General features: G+C 44.3%; 1 protein-coding gene across 3 annotated transcripts in view; it reads left to right on the top strand.

Moving 5' to 3' along the window:
• Positions 1 to 19,008, top strand: part of PIEZO2 (piezo type mechanosensitive ion channel component 2) — a 510,005-nt gene that overhangs the window by 416,919 nt on the left and 74,078 nt on the right. For all 3 annotated transcript variants that reach the window (XM_035029291.1, XM_035029293.1, XM_035029292.1), the window contains 9 exons: positions 5,771 to 5,947; positions 6,235 to 6,360; positions 7,780 to 7,980; positions 8,690 to 8,894; positions 9,016 to 9,117; positions 10,150 to 10,315; positions 13,766 to 14,009; positions 16,266 to 16,362; positions 17,489 to 17,648. In XM_035029291.1, coding sequence (XP_034885182.1) covers positions 5,771 to 5,947; positions 6,235 to 6,360; positions 7,780 to 7,980; positions 8,690 to 8,894; positions 9,016 to 9,117; positions 10,150 to 10,315; positions 13,766 to 14,009; positions 16,266 to 16,362; positions 17,489 to 17,648 — 1,478 coding nt within the window. The remainder of the gene's footprint in view (positions 1 to 5,770; positions 5,948 to 6,234; positions 6,361 to 7,779; positions 7,981 to 8,689; positions 8,895 to 9,015; positions 9,118 to 10,149; positions 10,316 to 13,765; positions 14,010 to 16,265; positions 16,363 to 17,488; positions 17,649 to 19,008) is intronic.

Raw genomic sequence — 19,008 nt, 5'->3', positions numbered from 1 at the left:
TGTGATATTAGTTTCAGATGTACACTATAGTGATTCAGCACTTCCATATAACACCAGGTGCTCATCACAAGTGCCCTCCTTAATCCCTGTCACCTACTTCACCCATCCCCCACCCACCTCCCCTCTGGTGACCATCATTGTGTTCTCTACAGTTAAGTCTGTTTCTTGCTTTGCCTCTCTCTCTTTTTACCCTTTGCTCATTTGTTTTGCTTCTTAAATTCCACAGATGAATGAAATTACATGGTATTTGTCTTTCTTTGACTGACTTATTTTGCTTAACATAATATGTTCTATCTCCATCCACATCATTGCCAATGGCAAGATTTCATTCTTTTTTATGGCTAAGTAATACTCCAATACCACATCTCCTTTATCCATTCATTAGTTGATGGATAGTTGGTCTGTTTCTATAATTAGGCTATTGTAAATAATGCTGCTATAAACATCAGGGTGCACGTATCCCTTTGACTCAGTGTTTTTGTATTCTTCAGGTAAATACCTAGCAGTGCGATTGCTGGATCAGAGGGTAGATGATCTGTTTTTAACTTTTTGAGGAAGCTCCATACTGTCTTCCACAGTTTGCCCACCAACAGTGCACGAGGGTTCTCCTTTCTCTGCATCCTCGCCAGCACCAAACTCTGATCTCTTACCAGGTAGAAGCGTTTCCTCTTCTAGCAGCCTCTTTCTTTCTCACACACACCCCCTTCACTGCCTCCCTCTCTGCCCTTCCTTCCAGTGAACTAACTTGCGTTATAAGGCCTCCCACGCTGAACCACAGCCTCAGGTGGGAATGGCGGTGTGCTTTCTTAGGATGGCCTCACAGTGGCCTGGGGCTGATTAAATCTCCCCTTTCTCTCAGGGGGCTCCTCTAGCACCTGGTTTCCAGCATCTGCTCCTCCTGACCCTTTCTGTTGGAGTCTCGTCCCCCTGTGCAGGCAGTGCCCCTGAGCAGGACGTAGGACGGCTCCGGCCCTCTCTCTTCCCCCTTCAGGTCTAAGGGCCGCACTCATGCAGTCTGTACTCTGCTAGTGTATGTGTCTCGCAATGAGGCAACTCCTGTCCTAGTCACCAAATCCGTACCAGCTGGATTTTCTGGGTGAAGTTGGCCATCGGTGTCCAGACTCCAGAATACACAAATTAGCGTCTCTGCGTGGTACTGCTTGAAGCTCCTTGCTTGGGGTTTGGGTAGAGAATGTAGCATCCCTTCCTTCCTACCCCATCATCTTGTGGGGGGTGGGCACTGACAGAAGCACCTCCTATGAAGAAATTTCTTCACACTCCCTCCTGTCAGCTTCACCATCTTGATCCATTTGTACCCTCCCAGAGAGCTTGAAAAGCCCTCTAAATGGTTTCCCATCAACAGTTTTGGTTTGAAATTTCTACATGGCTGGCTAGCACCTCATTTTGGAAGGTTTTGCCTCCATTGGTTCTAATTTGCTGCCTCACTAGGTTTCAACTGAACTCTTTCTATGCTAATGAGTACAGTTGGGGAAGAAAGACAAACACTGATTCTTGTAAGGAGCCATGTGCCAAATCCAGGCTATGATGTGTCTGAATCTTATCTGCTTATAACAAAGACAAGTGTCTAGGGTTCACATAGGGCGGGGGCAGGAAGGAAGCTATGCCGCACAATTCCAGGGGCATTGTTCACCTGTGACCAGCAGCCCCTGACATTGTGCACCTCTGAGCTGCTGATTTATACATTCAGGGGCCTCTTCTGCTTTGAAGGCTTGGCTCATCCTCAACCAGAGAAGCCCGTCAGTGATGACCTTTGCTACATATAGTTTCCATTCATAGCTTATTAATTTTGATTTGTACAAAAGCTATCTCTTCTCAAAAATTGCTGATCAGTAAATGGCAAAATGAGAACAAAGTCAATGACCCCAGTGAAATCTTCTTCCTTATCCAAGGCCATCAGCAGGCTGCTTGTTTTCACAAAATTTCAGAGTCATTTCTCAGGTCATTTTGGGGTCTAACATTAAACCTTTATAAGGTTATCATCATGGGCATTAGAGGAAGAAGAGACCATGAGAAAGAATTTATTATAGAGGCCGTTCTTTTACATCATTATCTCTTACCAGAGGGACACCACTTTGGAAGGACCTAGATTTTAAATATACATATAACATTGTCATCTTTTTTTTATATGCAGCTATGTTTCTAATTTCAAAGTTTCCTAGAAAGCTCTGAGAGATCAAGTTATTCTTTGAGGAAGGGATCACACCTTATTTTAGCATCCTGAGCAGCTCCTATGGGGCCTGGACAATTTTGGCAGCTCAGTAAAGTTTACTGGCTGAAGGAAATAAAACGTCTTTGCAAGCTTGAGATTTACCCTACATGTCAATTGATGTTTCATTATTATTTTCACTCTCACTAACCATTCATTTAGCCTCTATTATGCACTTAAACTAAATTACAATAAATTGAATGCATATACTCCACTAGATGTTGGCACAAAGGTGTGAAAGACACATTTCTTGCCTTGGCTCGCAGTCGGATGGTCATGGCTGGCAAACGAAACCAAAGTCATATTAGAGGCATCCCAGGAGGCTGTGGGTGCAAGGGAGGGGCATGTCATGCAGGGGTCATACCATGGAGGTGGTCACCGAGGCTGTAGGTGCTCTGAGGGAGGAGGCCAGCTGGGCCAGTGCACAGCGGGGACCACAGTTCTCAGGGGCTCCTCTCTCAAGGTGGTGGCCTCAATCCTTAGTTTATATTCAGAGAAAGTGACAATTTTTGGAAAAGTGTTTTGTGAGGAAGGCATATGGCATAAAATTACTTCCCCAAATTTCTTGATAATAAGAATCACGTTGACACATGTTAGATACATGGATGACCAGTGACTTCCCTAGAAATTCTGCTTCATCAGATATTGGTTGGGGCCCAGATATTTGTCTTTTGTAAAATTTTTTAGTACATTCCACGACATTCCCACCATCAGGGAAAGGATAAGACCATCATCAACCATGTTTATGTTGGACGAAGTATGGTGCTTCTCCGAGTCCATTTTCCCACCTCACAGACACTGTTCAGGCCTCATTTTACTTCATTCTCTATGACATTGGCTATTGACAATCATTTCCTTGTCCTTGAAGAGCTTCTGTTGTCTTCCAAAACAGCACACTTCCCCGGCCCCTCCCTTCTGCCTCATTCATGGGCTGTTTCTCTTCCTACCAACTCCTCTCTTCTCTAGGTTCTAACTGCAGCCCCTTTTTCTGATTCTAGACCTTCTGTGAGTGGTCTCATGAGCTCCTGTGGTTCACTCACCATCTACATACAAGAATTGTAAATCTGTGCCTTCATCCCGTCCGGTCTTTGAACTCCAGGCCCGTATCTCCAAGTCACAGCTGGACATGACCTCATCCTTGAGTGTCCCAAAAGCACCTTCAACATCTCTAAAACTGAGCCCCCTATCTCCACATCATTTCCCTTTTAGATTACTCTACCAGATGCCCAACCATGCCCCAATCTCTCCTCCTGCCAGTATGGATTCCATCTTGCAGCCACAACAGTCTTTCCAATGCCTAAATATGTTCATGTTAATCCTCGACTCAAAAACTTTCAACAGCTCTCCTGTCCTCACAAGCATTAGCTACAGGACCCTCATGATCCGGCCTGGACCGCTTCGCCACTTTCTTTCCTAGACACCCTAGCCTAGGTGGATTCCAAAGCCCTCTGAAGGAGCCCTGATCACACTGCTCTCATGGTGAGCCACTTGCTACTCCAAGGATGTCCACCCCATGCTCTCCCTTGCCAGAAGGTCTCACACATGCTGTTCCCCTGCCTGGCAAACTCCCATTTGTACCTCCGGCCTCAGTTTAGATTGAACACTCATGGACAGTCTTCCCTAACCCTGGACTAGCTGATCAGCCCCGTGCTCCCATACAGCTAGCCTCAGCCCAGGCAGACACCCCCTCCACCATATTGTCATGACTGTCTACACGGTTCTCACTGGCACTACCCCATGTGTTTCTTGAGGCCAGGAATCCACACAGGATATGCTACCTTGAGCCTAGTTAGGACTTCATAAAATGTATCTTTCTCTAACACTCAGAATATTAAGAGTTCTATGTAAATTCATTGTGCTGTTTTTATGCTCAGTGCCTTAAATGCATACTAAAAAGAATAACAAAGAGACTTAATTTCATAGTAGCCTTAATAGGCTTACAGAATTAATTGAGGAGAAAAGAAATGTTTTTAAATATCCGAGTTAATATGACACTGGCTGATGACGAAGGAAGAGTCATTTAGCCAATCAAAATATTTTGTTAAAATGTAAAATTTATTGTGTTTGTGAGCGCTGTAGAGTTCACAAGGCGGTATTTCTTTCCTCCTCAATTAATCCTGCAAGGCAGTTCTTACTACCCTAATACTTCAGCGCTTCATTCTCAGAGATGTTCCTTGCCTGGACAGTGACAAGTAGTTAAGTAGAAAAATAGTGGCTACTAAATTACAGAATTAAATACTGTCCCAGAGTCTCCTCATTTCTTGTTGTGTAGTTTTGTCAGCCAGTCAGGTGACCATACGTTTTATAGCCCACAGTACTTAGCCCTGGCTACATGTTGAATTTTATCAACTGAGTATGTGCTATTAATGTTAATTAATTCATGCTGATTTTATTAAGTGTTCTTTGACATTATTTTAACAATATCCTGATCTTATTTTAATCACATGAGTGTTTTCCATGGATGAGTGAAATGGCTGTGCTTCTGTATTGTTCCATGAACTGTTGGCTATGGAGAACCATTGGAAATGATTGGACATCTTACCAGATTGATCAACACACACAGAGTCTAAAGCAAGTTGAAGTCACTGCCTCCCTCTTCACACCTGCCCCCCACCCCCACCAAGATCCTGTCTCAGTAGTGGCACGATTATCCTCTCAGGGCTCTGGCTCCCAAGCCAGAAACCTGGGAGGCGTTCCTTACACCCCCTCCTTTACCCCAGCCATTGCCACCATCCAGCCAACCAGTCAACAACTCCAGGTAGTTTTACTTCTCATCTCAAATCTGTGACTCCTCTCCATCCCTGCTCCACAGCCCTAGTTGGGCCCTGGTCATGTTCTCCTGGCAGTACCCATGAGTGGGTCTCCTCACCTCTTACTGAACTCCCATGGGTACATCTTCATTCTTCAGTTATACTTATTTCAACAAAATGAAAATCTTTCCTTAAGATTTTTGCTGGTAAGTCTTGACCCTCTATTTCCCACACAGAGGGTTCCCAGGCCATAGCATGGTTTAAAAGGGGTCCATAAAGTGTGACTCTCAGTTGCATCTCCAGCCTCATTTACTGCTGCCATTCACCATGTTCAAGTCCAGAATTTCCAGTTGTCTGTGGTCACCTGTCCCTTCCATGTTCCATCATGCTTTCCTGCCTGTACCTGTACATCCTTTACCTGGAAGGCACCTCTCACCTTTCTTGGCCTGGCTAACTCTATGCATCTTTCAAGGCCCAGCTCAGGCAGGATCCCTTCCAGAAAATGCTCTGGGCACTCCAGATGGGGCCAAGGACCCCTTCTGGGTCTTCTCACAGGAGCCTGTTCCCATCTATAGTTGAGACACTGCTACACTATATTGACATCATCTGGTTATGTATCTTTCTGTCATACAAGGACCTCCCCGCCAACACACACACACAACTAGGGCAATGCCTCGAACATGCCAGGAGTTCAGTCAGACTTTGCCAAACTGAACAAATCGAGTTGCCACATTTTGTGGCTCTTGTGCCATGTTATGTATTTTTGTCCCCATTTCTGATTTTATCTTTTCAGGTGTCTCTGTTCAACTATGTCTTTTTGATTTCTTGGGCTTTTGCTCTGCCATACACCAAGCTGCGCCGTCTGGCTTCGAGTGTCTGCACTGTCTGGACGTGTGTGATCATCGTCTGCAAAATGTTGTACCAGCTGCAAACCATTAAGCCTGAGAACTTTTCTGTTAATTGTTCCTTGGTGAGCCTCAAAGACAGGGGACTCCTCTTGCCTGGTCTTTAGGGAAGTGACACAGATATTGGGGAGCCCACATCCCCAAGCACATTCTGTCCGGCCTTTCAGTCACCTCAGCCATGTTGGATACATCCTGGCCCTAGTCTTCTTCCCCTGCTGAAATCGCCCCCCCTGAAGTGGATCTTTCCCTCCTGGTCCCACTGTGTCCCTTTGCACAAAGCTTGAGGAGAAAAATCTGAACTCCTCCAATCTCTGCAACCATTTTTTAAAACTCTTTGTTCTCTTCTTTTCAGCCAAATGAAAACCAAACGAATATACCCATCCACCAGTTGAACAAGTCTCAGCTCTACAGCACTCCTATTGATCCAACAGAATGGGTGGGCCTGAGGAAGTCTTCCCCTCTGCTTGTCTACCTGAGGGTAAGGCCTCCCTCGTACTTCGCCTGCCCCTCTGCACCGTTAACGCCTGAGAGCCTTTGCCTTGAGACCTCTGATATCGTATCTGATAGTAACCTTGCCTTTTTACGTGACATTTGGAGTCACCTTTGAAACAAATGACTAAACATTACCATCAGTGTTGCATTGTGCTGAAAAGAAATTGATCGAGTAGTTTGAGATTGATTGAATAAAGTATGACAAATATATTCACTAGAATATATAGACTATATAACCACCAAAAGACTGAGGTAGACTGATAATGTGAGATGTTGAAAGACATCCAAAATATATTAGCTTTTAAAAAGGGGCAAATTTCAGTACACCATGCATAGTGTGATCTCTTCTAGATACAAGGAAAAATACCAAGTAAAATATACCAAATTGTGTATAGCGATTATTCCGAAAAGCAGGTAGAGCATTTATGAGAAATGTTTGCTGTCTAATTGTTTCTCTACAATGTTTAATAAAAGACCTATATTATGCTGAAAGGTAATATAATTTTTTCTTCAAGTTTTTATTTAAAATTCCAGCTAGTTATCATTAGAGATAATACAATTTTTAACAACCTATCTTTGAAAAGAAACTTTGCAAATAGTCAAAACAAACATTAATGAAAGCAATATGCTTCAGACTACTCCCATTTTACTTTGATGGATAATCTGAGCGGTCTTCATACCACATAAAAGCACTTAGAAATAAAGCATTTATACTCATCACCTGGAATTTTTAAAAATACTAAGGGTCCCATTTTTGTGGGTAGCTTTCCCATTTTTTCTCATAGGACAGACATGAATTTGCAGCAATACAAATGCTACCCACCGTCAAGAACTGTTATAAGGCTAAAATAAACTGATATTTGAAAAGAGCAATCAGAATAGCACATGCGGTACCATCAACATTAACTATTTTCATCATTACTATGATTATGTTATGGTCAGCAGCATGCTTGTCAGTCTGTGGCTCTCCCTCACCAAATTTCCGAGGTGTTGAAAGACTTCCCCTGCAGCTTCATCTGTTTCCCAGATGGCCCTGTATCATTTTGCACTTCAAGTTGCAATCAAGTTTGGACCTCCCTCCCAAGGCAACTGGTCACTGCATCTTCCTATGGCTAGTGTTCTTTTCCAGAAACAGGAATGAGCATCACTGGCCTGCTGTCTAGAGATTCTAGATCCTAGCATCCTGGAAATTACCCTGATTGCACAGTGCAGTTAGCTCCACCTTGTTACTATACCATAGGGAAAATGAACATTGAATTCAGGACTTCAATAGAGGTGGGATTTTATAAAGCATTGTTCTTTTAGACACCAAGAATGTGAAAAAAAAGGATTGATTATGGGGGTTACTTAAAGTGACCAAGCTAAAGCGTTTGGCTTCACACAACTGTGTTTTCTTGCTTTGTAGAATAATCTCCTGATGTTGGCCATTCTGGCCTTTGAGGTTACAATTTACCGCCATCAGGAATACTATCGAGGTCGAAACAACCTCACGGCCCCAGTGTCTAAAACCATCTTTCATGACATTACAAGACTCCATCTCGATGATGGACTTATTAATTGTGCCAAATATTTCATAAATTACTTCTTCTACAAGTTTGGTCTGGAGGTGAGTTTCCTTGCTGATGTGGGTTGGTTTTTTGTTGTTGTTGTTGTTTTCTGTGAAAATCCCAATTGCTTTTTTTGGCCAGTTGGCCGCTAGAGCTTACTTGTCCATCTCTGTGCTCTGATGACTGTCTCCTCAAGATCAGCATGAGGACATTCTGCTGAAGGGTTCACCTGGCCTGGTTGAAAGTTTTCTAAGACCAAGGTCAGTGCTCCCTACTCTGCCGCAGCGAACTTGGCCTCTCTGGATCTCTGTAGCTTTGCAGATGCATGGATATCACTTTGGCATTTTCACTGGCTTCTTTAATGTATTACAAATCTTCTTTGTGTTTTGTGCATTCTGAGAGTTTAACTTTCGCCAAAATGAACTGGTTTGACCTGAAATGGTTGATGTAATGCCTGCCTCTTAATAGAAAGGATTTGGAACAGTGGTGCTTCACGAAGAGAGTGTAGCTGTATTCTCTTCACAGTTTGAAGTGGTTCTTATTCACAGTGATGTAGTCATTCATTTCCTTGGAAGCAATTTATACAAGATTTCAGTCTTCACGCTGTAGGACACCCCACAGAGGCAAGGCTTGGTGAACATGTGTAGACAGACACCCCTTCGGGAATGCAGGTCTCTGAGCCACCTGCACAGGGCTGACAGGTGACACCACTCCCCTTCCCTGTAAACCCGATTTTTTTTTTTTTTGCCTCTTTTCATCCTTACACAGACCTGTTTCCTAATGTCAGTTAATGTAATCGGTCAGCGAATGGATTTCTATGCCATGATTCACGCCTGCTGGCTGATTGCTGTCTTATATCGGCGTAGAAGAAAGGCCATTGCAGAGATCTGGCCCAAGTACTGCTGCTTCCTGGCATGCATCATCACCTTCCAGTACTTCATCTGCATCGGCATCCCTGCAGCTCCTTGCAGAGGTGCGTAGGCCCTTCCCCGGAAGCCAGCTGCTCTTGCAATCAGCCCTTTTGTCGTGGACGGCTGGGACAAGGGCAGGGAAGAAGCGTATTGATTTTGCTCTTTACCACTTCCGCCCTGCAGATTACCCATGGAGATTCAAGGGTGCTAGCTTCAATGACAACATCATAAAGTGGCTGTACTTCCCAGACTTCATTGTGCGGCCCAACCCCGTGTTTCTTGTCTGTAAGTGTTGGAGCCATGGGACCGCAGAGCACTGGGGTTTGGTTTTCTCTTTGCTGATCTTGGTGGGCTGTGCATCAATGCCCCTGCTTCCTCCAATGCACTTGGTGATCATGTAAAAGCTTGTCTTGATGCATTAATATCACAAGTCCTTAATGGCTTCTACTGGCCCCCACTCCATTTGCAAAATTAATAAACATTGGAAATACAATCTCCACTTCTGTAATTTTACCTCCCAACACACGCACACACCCACTCTCCAGCTGCCCCCCCCACACACACACACACCCCTCTACTCATCCACCTTCTAGAAGGTAGACTGCAGAGGGAGGCTTTGTTTTTTGCAAAGTGGTTCTTTCACGCTGCCACCATGGACAGACCAAAGCTAATGCTAAGACTGTGGAAGCTAGGAACATGCTCCCAAATTGCAGACTCTCGAGCACCAGACTGTAGCTCCGACCCTTCCAAGGGTGGGCTGATGATCCCAACATCCCCACCTAAGACGAGAGGGTCACCTCCAGAGGGACCATGCTGCCTCCACACATTCAGGTTTAATGTATGGGAGGCTGCCTGCCCATAACTAGTTGGCCATGATCTTCACCTGTGCTCCCCACCTTCATTGCCCTGTCCATCCACTCTGGGAAGCTTCCAGTTACAAACACACTGGGAGATGGAGAGCATGAAGAAAACCACAAGTGCCTGCCTCTACCCCAAGTAAAAAATAAAGATGGGGAAGCATATTCAACTGGCTTCCTCCAAATTTTGGTGGAGATAAATGCAAATAAACATTATCCCTTAAGAAAGTCAGGAGACTAGGGATTATCAACTGATACTTGCACTCTTCCGTGACTGTGCCCCCCCCCTTGCATCTTCCATGGTGGGCAAGGTGGGACTTGGCCCCTAGATTGGAATCCAGGGAGAACTGTACACTGGGAACTTTGGGAATGCGACTCACTCATCCCTTGCGGGGACTGTCTGCTGCATCGTGGAAACCTGGATGAGGAGAAGTGACTCAGTGATCCCTCTGTCCCGCAGATGACTTCATGCTGCTCCTGTGTGCCTCCCTGCAAAGGCAGATCTTCGAGGACGAAAACAAGGCTGCAGTGCGGATCATGGCAGGGGACAACGTGGAGATCTGCATGAACCTTGACGCGGCCTCCTTCAGCCAGCATAACCCCGTGCCAGATTTCATCCACTGCAGGTGAGGGTGGCTGCGCAAGTCCAAAGCCACTTCGCGTGTGCGTGTCACTTGGAGGACGTAGCTCCACTTCCAACTCTCTCTCCGCCATTCTTGGGGACTGGGTGGCTAATGGTACACACCAGCCTCATAAATGCAGAGGGCTCGGTGGTCGAGAGGCTGAGTCTCTGAATTACAGTTCTGCTTCTGCTTTTCTCAGCATGAACCACACATTTCCCCTCAGTTTCCCTCCACTTCTCCCCACACAAACTGACCAGGGCCCATGATATTGCCTCCTGGTGCTCCGGCAGAGACCCTTCCTCTGACTCACTGTCCCTCATCTTTGTCTTCTCTTCCTCCTCCTCTTCATCCCTGTCCCTCCTCCTCGGTCTCTCCTCCTCATCCCTGTCCCTCCTGATCCCCATTCCTCATCCCCTGTCCCTCCTGATCCCCATTCCCCACCCTCTCCCCCTTCCCCTGTCCTCCTCCTGGTCCTCCATATTCAGTGGGCACCGTGGCAGGCTGGGAATCACAGCCTGTCCCATGCTGTCACTCCCCTGGTGTGCTATCTTCTCTGGTATGTGGGTTGCCCTTGTAGCACCTTCTCCCATCCAAGTACTAACCAGGCCCGACCCTGCTTAGCTTCTGAGATCAGACGAGATCGGGCGTGTTCAGGGTGGTATGGCGTAGACTGTAGCACCTTCTCTGTCCTCCACTGTCCTCTGCAGTCTGGTGGCAGCTGATCTTGGCAGCGTGATTGTCCCCTCAACAGTTTGCATTTGAACCTGACTAAATTTCTCACTCTGTGTTCCTTCTGTGTTCTCTGGGTTCCCAAGTCTTCGTGCTTTTTCTCACCTGCTGCCCCATCATGGCAGGCACCCCTGCCTCCACGGTCAGTAATCACAGTCCAGCTCTGCCCCCTGTGGTCAGGGCCAGAAGGTGGGGGGGGTTCTATGCCTCCTCACCAGCCCTGCACCTCTGGACTCCCTGATCCTCACTAATTAGCATCCACCCTCCGGGTCTGCTGTTGTCCCAGGGAGAGGCTGTGCAGCAATGCGCAGCATGGAGATCAGTCTTGGACCAGCCGGTATGTCTCTCCTCACCTGAGATTTGCTCCCTGCTTTCTGAAGTCCCAGAGAATCGTGTTTGCATGGGACTATTATTTGAAGACCCTATCCCACCCCCAGCCTGAGCAAGGATTTGAACCCAATCAACTTAGCTCCAAAACCTGGGTGCTGAGGCCTGTCTGTGCCTCTCAGTGGCCTAAGAGCTTAGCATGTACTGAACAAACCAGTAAGTGAATTTGCTTTAAAATGATAAGCTAGAGGTGCCTGCATGGCTCAGTCGGTTAAGCATCTGCATTCAGCTCAGGCCCTGATCTCAGGGTCCTGGGATGGAGCCCAGTGTCGGGCTCCCTGCTCAGTGGGGAGTCTGCTTCTTCCTCTCCCTCTGCCTCTGTCCTGCCCCCTGCTCATGATCTCACTCTCTCTCAAATCAATAAAATCTTTAAAACATAATAAAAATTAAAATTAACAATAAAACAATGAAGTAAAATGAGAACCTATGTAAACCTGAAGATTCCTTTTAGGAATAATGTACCACACTAACCACTAATATAAGGTATGAATTCCACTTTTTACCTCTTCTCTGTGATACTAAGAGAAAATATCAGTGCAGCTGATCTTTTTACCTATCGAAAGACAGAAAAATAAGTTTTTTTCTTTAAGATTTTATTTATTTATTTGAGAGAGAGCACAAGCGAGGGGAGGGGCAGATGGAGAAGCAGACCCCCTGCTGAGCAGGGAGCCCAATGTGGGGTTCAATCCCAGGACCCTGGGATCACGACCTGCGCCGAAGGCAGACACTTAGCCAACTGAGCCACCAAGGCTCGCAAAAAAAGTTTTTATCTGAAGGCAGAACAGTAAAATCCACAAGAAATCGTTAACAGCACGTGTTTACGTTTTATCATGAATCAGACAATGCTTGAACAATTCACAGTGACAGGAAATCTAGAACAAAATCAAATATCTTATCACATCAGGTTGAAAAGTTGGAGAAAGATAAGTATTCAACTCCACAGTGTACTTGAAAAACCTAAAACGTCAACTCGAAAATTTTGTGCACCACTGATTTTTAGAGTGGTATCTTTGAAAAACTGAATTATGTCAAGCTTTTAATTCCATTTCTCAGTGAGGACTGCCAGAAAAGTGCATCTCAGGCAGTAACCTGTCACACCACAGTCGTGAGCCGGAAGCTAGCGACCGCTTTGCTGTGGGAGGCGCGGCGTCCCCCGAGCCCTCTCTGTGGGTATATGTTTCTCTGCAGCTCTGGAAAGTAGCCTCTTCACCTCACTACATGTCCCCAGGGCTCATGCATCTGCTCCGGGGTCCCTGAGCCTCCTCTTTGGGGCACTTTGACTGGTGTTTTCCATGTGACCTTCAAGTTTGGTCTTGTGATTTCTGAGCCTGAAGCAGGTTAAGTGCTGAGGAGCGGAGGCTGGGGCACCTGGAGTAGGAATGAACTGTGGGCAAGGAAGGGAAATCCACAGGAAGCACATGTTACACTAACACACACGTTTCTACCTGCACACACACTCACTCAAAATGCCAGCAGGCCAAGTCTGCTGACTCCAAGTGTGCACGCGCGCATGCGCACGCGCACACACACGGGAAGGCCCTGTGGGATTCCGGTATTACGTCTCAAATGAATCACTGATTTCACCAGCAATGCTCCTGGGATGCTGAGAAATACCAAGATTTTATACAGTCTCCTTTGGCTATAACATCAAAGAAGGGTGAAATATATTTGAGAGGGAAACTTCATGAAAGCATTTTAAAGGATTAAGTATTTTACTCCCAAAAGAAGTTCAAAGAAGTTTGCTTATCCGACAATGTACCTTTTAGGAACAGCTTTCTCTAATGAGGCTGAGTGTTGGTCAGAGCCTCCAGCCTCAGCGTGGCTGTGTGTGCTTTGTGAGAATGCCTTCTAACCTGCAAGGAGGGATTTCCACCTCCAGTAAGACCTTCGATGTAACACAACTTGTTTTATCTATCGATTTCTAGTTCATTTAAGAGAATCCAGTCTCACCTGTTCTCTTGCTTCGGGAGGACTCTGTATCTTAGACTTACCCTTGCCATACAATTATTCATGCCTCCTATGGGAAGACAGGGAGGAATTTTGAGTACTCTAGTAATAGGCAGAAGATACTGCTGTGTGTGGGAAATTTGGCCCAAATAAGGTACTGTTAAGTGTTTTCACAACTTACCTATTCGTCTATTACTAACTGGGTGAGGATTGCCTACAGATGAGGCAGTGTTAAATGAAAGATGAATACAGAGCTCACAGTATGACTTGCACAGTGCTTCCATATTGTCAAATGGATGGTATGAAGTCTGTCCCTCATTACAGTAGAATCTCCTGCCTTAATTATTTATGTGTGTTGTCGTCCTTTGATGGTTCGGTCTTGTTTTCCAGATCGTACTTAGACATGTCCAAAGTGATCATCTTCAGCTACCTCTTCTGGTTTGTCCTCACAATCATCTTCATCACGGGGACAACCAGGATCAGCATCTTTTGCATGGGTTACTTGGTAGCCTGCTTCTATTTCCTGCTCTTTGGGGGTGATTTGCTGCTGAAACCCATCAAGAGCATCCTGCGCTACTGGGACTGGCTGATTGCATACAACATTTTTGTGATTACGATGAAAAACATACTGTCAGTAAGTGCCTCCCACTGTATAAAACATTTGTGGTTTTAGCCTAAGAGTAAACAGTCCATTCAGTGGTTATTAAAAGCCCAATTGCCCGTCACACTCCTCTCTTAAAAGCCCCAAATAAGATGATGCAAAGTCAGAATTCAAAGAACCATTTATTACTCTTGTTTTGCCACATTAAGCAGAATCCTGTTTGCTCACGTCCACCGTGTCAAGGTCACATGGCAGGAGGATAGGGATTTGTAGGAATACATTCTAAAATGTATTTTTAAGTTAAAATCCCGTTTCTTCTGAGGGATCATTTGTCACCATTCACACTTTGTGCTACAAAATGGCCCTTTTATGACCTGAATTAGTCATTGAATCTCTTCAAAACTGATATTGTGTTGGCTTACCTAGAAAGAATTATGGAAGTGTAAGCCAGTAGTGGGTGGGGGCAAAACACATCCTTCCTCTACAAAGTTTAGCTGCTTTGCTATTAAATGTCCACGTCCCGGGGCACCACATTCCCCCCTGACCAAGTAGGTAACTCACTCGGCCCACTAGGCATCCCAGGATCTTTTGGGCCACAGGGACACCTTCTAAGGTATTTACTGTCTCAGGAAATTAAACAACAACCTTTCATGAGCTGAAGGAGTTAATACATCTCTAACTGGCCCTAAGTCAGAGTTAATCCTTGCACCTGCTGCTGCCAAGTACTGATAGTGCATTAGAGGGGCCATGCGGTAATAGCTTCCTGCTTCTCACCTTCCTGGTTACTGAAAGATGAGCTCACCAGGCAAGTCTACTATGCGGGCATTTCATTTTTTTTTTTTTTTTGGCACGTGTATTGCTGTGTTTAGAGGTCTTGGAAAACAAAGTCTGTGTCACCATGAATATGTATTTGAGTCATTTATTTTGTCTAAGACCATTGAAATTTTGTCTAAGATCAGTTGATAGTAAAAGTGACTCTTATGCAGCAATTTTACCCCACCCATATTTATGTACCCCACTCAAAATGCAAAGTTCTTGGACAGAGAGAACAACAGAACACCATTCATTTGATAGCCAGTCTGAAAGTGAGAGATCTGTTGCCAGAGGCTGATTCTTACAACCAGTCCTGGAAACGTATGGCCACAAAGTTCATTCATTCATTCATTCATTCATTCATTCATTCATCCTGTAAACCTATATTGCAGACTTGCTAGGCACTGTTTTTGTCTTGAAGAACTAGATATAGTACTGCCTTCAGGTTTTACCCTAAGGAACTCACATTCTTAAAGGGAAGACAAACCTACTTATTAATAATTATAATGTGGTCTGTGAATGCTAAATATCACAGCATTTTAGGAAACCAAAACAAAAAAGGAGTACCTCATACCTTGCCTGAATTAACTGGGAGCAGACTTCTGGGAGGCGGTGCCATTTGAACCCATCAGAGACTTGAAAACTAGATTCAAGGGTGTCCAGAGAGACAAAGGGAGGAGGACACTCCCAAAGTAGAGAACCCAAACACAAGTATGGCCGTGTAGGACAGAGACAGTCATGTGAAGAGCATGTTCCAGTGGGTGCAGGGACTCAAGCTGAGTAACTGCCAACTTAGGAACAAATTCTAAATATACTCCCACCTCACATGTTCCCAGGAAATATGCACAGTTCAGCCATCCCTTTTATGTATTGGCTTGCAATGGTTGTCTGTTTAAACTTCTTCCCCCTCAGCATGTGAACTTAACGTAAATCATTGTTATGAGAGAGACAACGACATGCCAATCAATAAAGAATATTCCTTTGCCCAGAGAATTAACCAAAAAAGCCTCAAAATGCATCTTCTTTTCCTATTTTAAGAATGCCATGCAGCTGATGTTTGTGATGATCTCCTGGCAAACAGCATAGGTTTAATTTGTCCAATCTTGTGAGATAATAACTATACCAAAATCAAAGTCCTGGGGGTCATTGTTCACCTGTTTGATATCAGCGTTTGGCTTGTTCCTACAGAAGTCCAAGATTTTCTCTATGAAAAGACAAGTGCTTCTAAGTGCTGAAATCATCACACTAAAGACTTTTCCTTTACTCATGGGGTTTATTTCCCCAAGGAAATTATGGTGCTTTTAAAGCACCAAGTGCACTACCCCATGGTGATTGAGATTTTAGGTTCTACAGGTACCTCCTGGAATCATTGGCACAGAGACTTTGTGAATTCTTACACAGAGTAGGATCACAAAGCATCAACCTCTTTTTCTGGGCACAGAGTTTCACAATTTGCCACTCCCATTTGTTTTTCAGATAGGAGCATGTGGATACATTGAAAAATTGGTTCAAAATAGTTGCTGGTTGATCCAAGCTTTCAGCCTGGCCTGCACTGTCAAAGGCTATAAAATGCGTAAGTATGCAAGGCAAATTTGGAAGTGTAAGGACAGAGAAGGAAGGATGGTTGTATTGTTCTAATTTTAAAATTGGGCCAAAGCACACAAAGAAAAGAGAAAACAGTGACAGTCAATTCGACCTCTAGATGGAGGCAAGAGGACTGTAGTTCATTATGAATCTATTGTCCATAACATGAAGTGCTCCTACTCCAGGCATCTTTGATCATCCTCTGGAAACTTCTCAGACTCTGGCAGGTCTGGGGACTAGGTGTGGCCTATTATACTCCCCAAACTTCTTTGAGTTACATTAGGAAGGGTTACAGAAGGCCACAGGCCTGTGGTGGTTGCCGCTAGAATCTTGGGTTGTCAGAAAGTTCCTCTGGCTTCCAGGTCCTTCTCTCCTCAGGAAGCTCAAGGAGCTTCAGACTCAGGAAAACAACTGGGAGGACCTTCAGGGTCTCTACAGTTCCGGAAATTTCCATTTCCATCCCTCTGCCTCTTGAACCATGACCCAGGATAACACCATGCTCCTCCTTGGCACCCAGGATGGGGAAACTTGAACATGACACTCTCCCCACTGTGGCTTCCAACCCAGGTTATGCTTTGCCCAGGATGAAGAGTAACTGGGAATTTGTTCCGATTTAGGATAAGATGTCTGTGGATACCTCTTCTTCTAATAGACAATACTGTGTTAACTGCTCTTCTGGTTACCCCAGATCACTGTTGCCAGAAGAGGTGGTTTTGTTTTTTGTTTTTGTTTATTTGTTTGTATCAGAGCATTGCCTCTGGCATTGGGACATAGAGACATTATTTCTCCATGGCCCTTATTCAGGGAGAAAGAGATCTCTCTCCCTCTAAGAGAGAGAAACACTCAAGAGCCATCCCTGACAAAGGGACCCTCCTGTGCCTTACACTGTCAAGAGGTCACTTGTGGTCAGTCTTATGAATCAACGTTGATATTGGATTTGAAATATGTATGTTTGCCTGTAAATAAATGCACCCATAAGTGAGTCCATGCATCAGAACGTCGCTCTTATGCCTGTGGGATTCCTCAAGCCTGATTGTGCTACAGATATTATAAAATGACAATGAAAATGGATGTTAATTTTAATTTGTTTTTTTTTTTCTACTTTTTTACCCCAGCTGATGATGATTCCTCGTGTAAACTACCCAGTGGTGAAGCAGGAATTATTTGGGATAGCATATGTTTTGCCTTCCTTCTGCTGCAAAGAAGAGTTTTCATGAGTTACTATTTCCTACATGTTGTGGCTGATATAAAAGCTTCACAGATCCTGGCTTCGAGGTAGGTCGGGTCATGGAATCAAGTGGTTTCTCTTAAAAAATCTGTCTGGAAGTAATATTGCACTGTGCTGTTGCCTGAGCTTGCTTGTAGAACCCGTAAGAAATTAAGAAACTATGCCCACTCTCACCACTATTGTTCAACATAGTACGAGAAGTCCTAGCAACAGCAATCAGAAAACAAAAAGAAATAAAAAGTATTCAAATTGGCAAAGAAGAAGTCAAACTCTCTCTTTTTGCAGACGACATGATACTTTATGTGGAAAACCCAAAAGACTCCGCCCCCAAATTACTAGAACTCATCCAGCAATTCAGTAATGTGGCAGGATACAAAATCAATGCACAGAAATCAGTTGCTTTCTTATGCACTAACAACGCAACTGTAGAAAGAGAAATTAGAGAAATGATTCAATTTACAATAGCACCAAAAACCATAAGATACCTCAGAATAAACCTAACCAAAGAGGTAAAGGATCTATACTCCAGGAACTACAGAACACTCATGAAAGAAATTGAAGAAGACACAAAAAGATGGAAAAATATTCCATGCTCATGGATCAGAAGAATAAACATTGTTAAAATGTCTATGCTACCCAGAGCAATCTATATCTTCAATGCCATCCCGATCAAAATTCCAATGACATTTTTCAAAGTGCTGGAACAAACAATCCTAAAATTTGTAGGAATCAGAAAAGACCCTGAATCGCCAAGGAAATGTTGAAAAAGAAAAACAAAGCTGGGGGCATCACGTTGCCTGATTTCAAGCTATATTACAAAGCTGTGATCACCAAGGCAGCATGGTACTGGCACAAAAACAGACATACAGACCAGTGGAACAGAATAGAGAACCCAGGTATGGACCCTCAACTCTATGGTCAAATAATCTTTGACAAAGCAGGAAAAACATGCAATGGAAAAAAAACAGTCTCTTCAATAAATGGTGCTGGGAAAATTGGACAGCCACATGCAGAAGAATGAAATTCGACCATTCTCTAACACCATACACAAAGATAAACTCAAAATGGATGAAAGACCTCAATGTGAGACAGGAACCCATCAAAATCCTAGAGGAGAACATAGGCAGTAACCTCTTTGACATCGGCCACAGCAACTTCTTTCAAGATACATCTCCAAAACCTAGTGAAACAAAAGCAAAAGTGAACTTTTGGGACTTCATCAAGATAAAAAGCTTCTGCACAGCAAAGGAAACAGTCAACAAAACAAAGAGGCAACCCACAGAATGGGAGAAGGTATTTGCAAATGACACTACAGATAAAGGGCTGGTATCCAAAATCTATAAAGAACTTCTCAAACTCAACACCCAAAAAACAAATAATCAAGTCAAAAAATGGGCAGAAGATATG

This window comes from Mirounga leonina, unplaced genomic scaffold (genome assembly GCF_011800145.1).
Source record: "Mirounga leonina isolate KUSES-001 unplaced genomic scaffold, KU_Mleo_1.0 Mir_228, whole genome shotgun sequence".
Taxonomy (NCBI): Eukaryota; Metazoa; Chordata; class Mammalia; order Carnivora; family Phocidae; genus Mirounga; species Mirounga leonina.
This window is presented reverse-complemented; position numbering and strand designations above follow the sequence as displayed.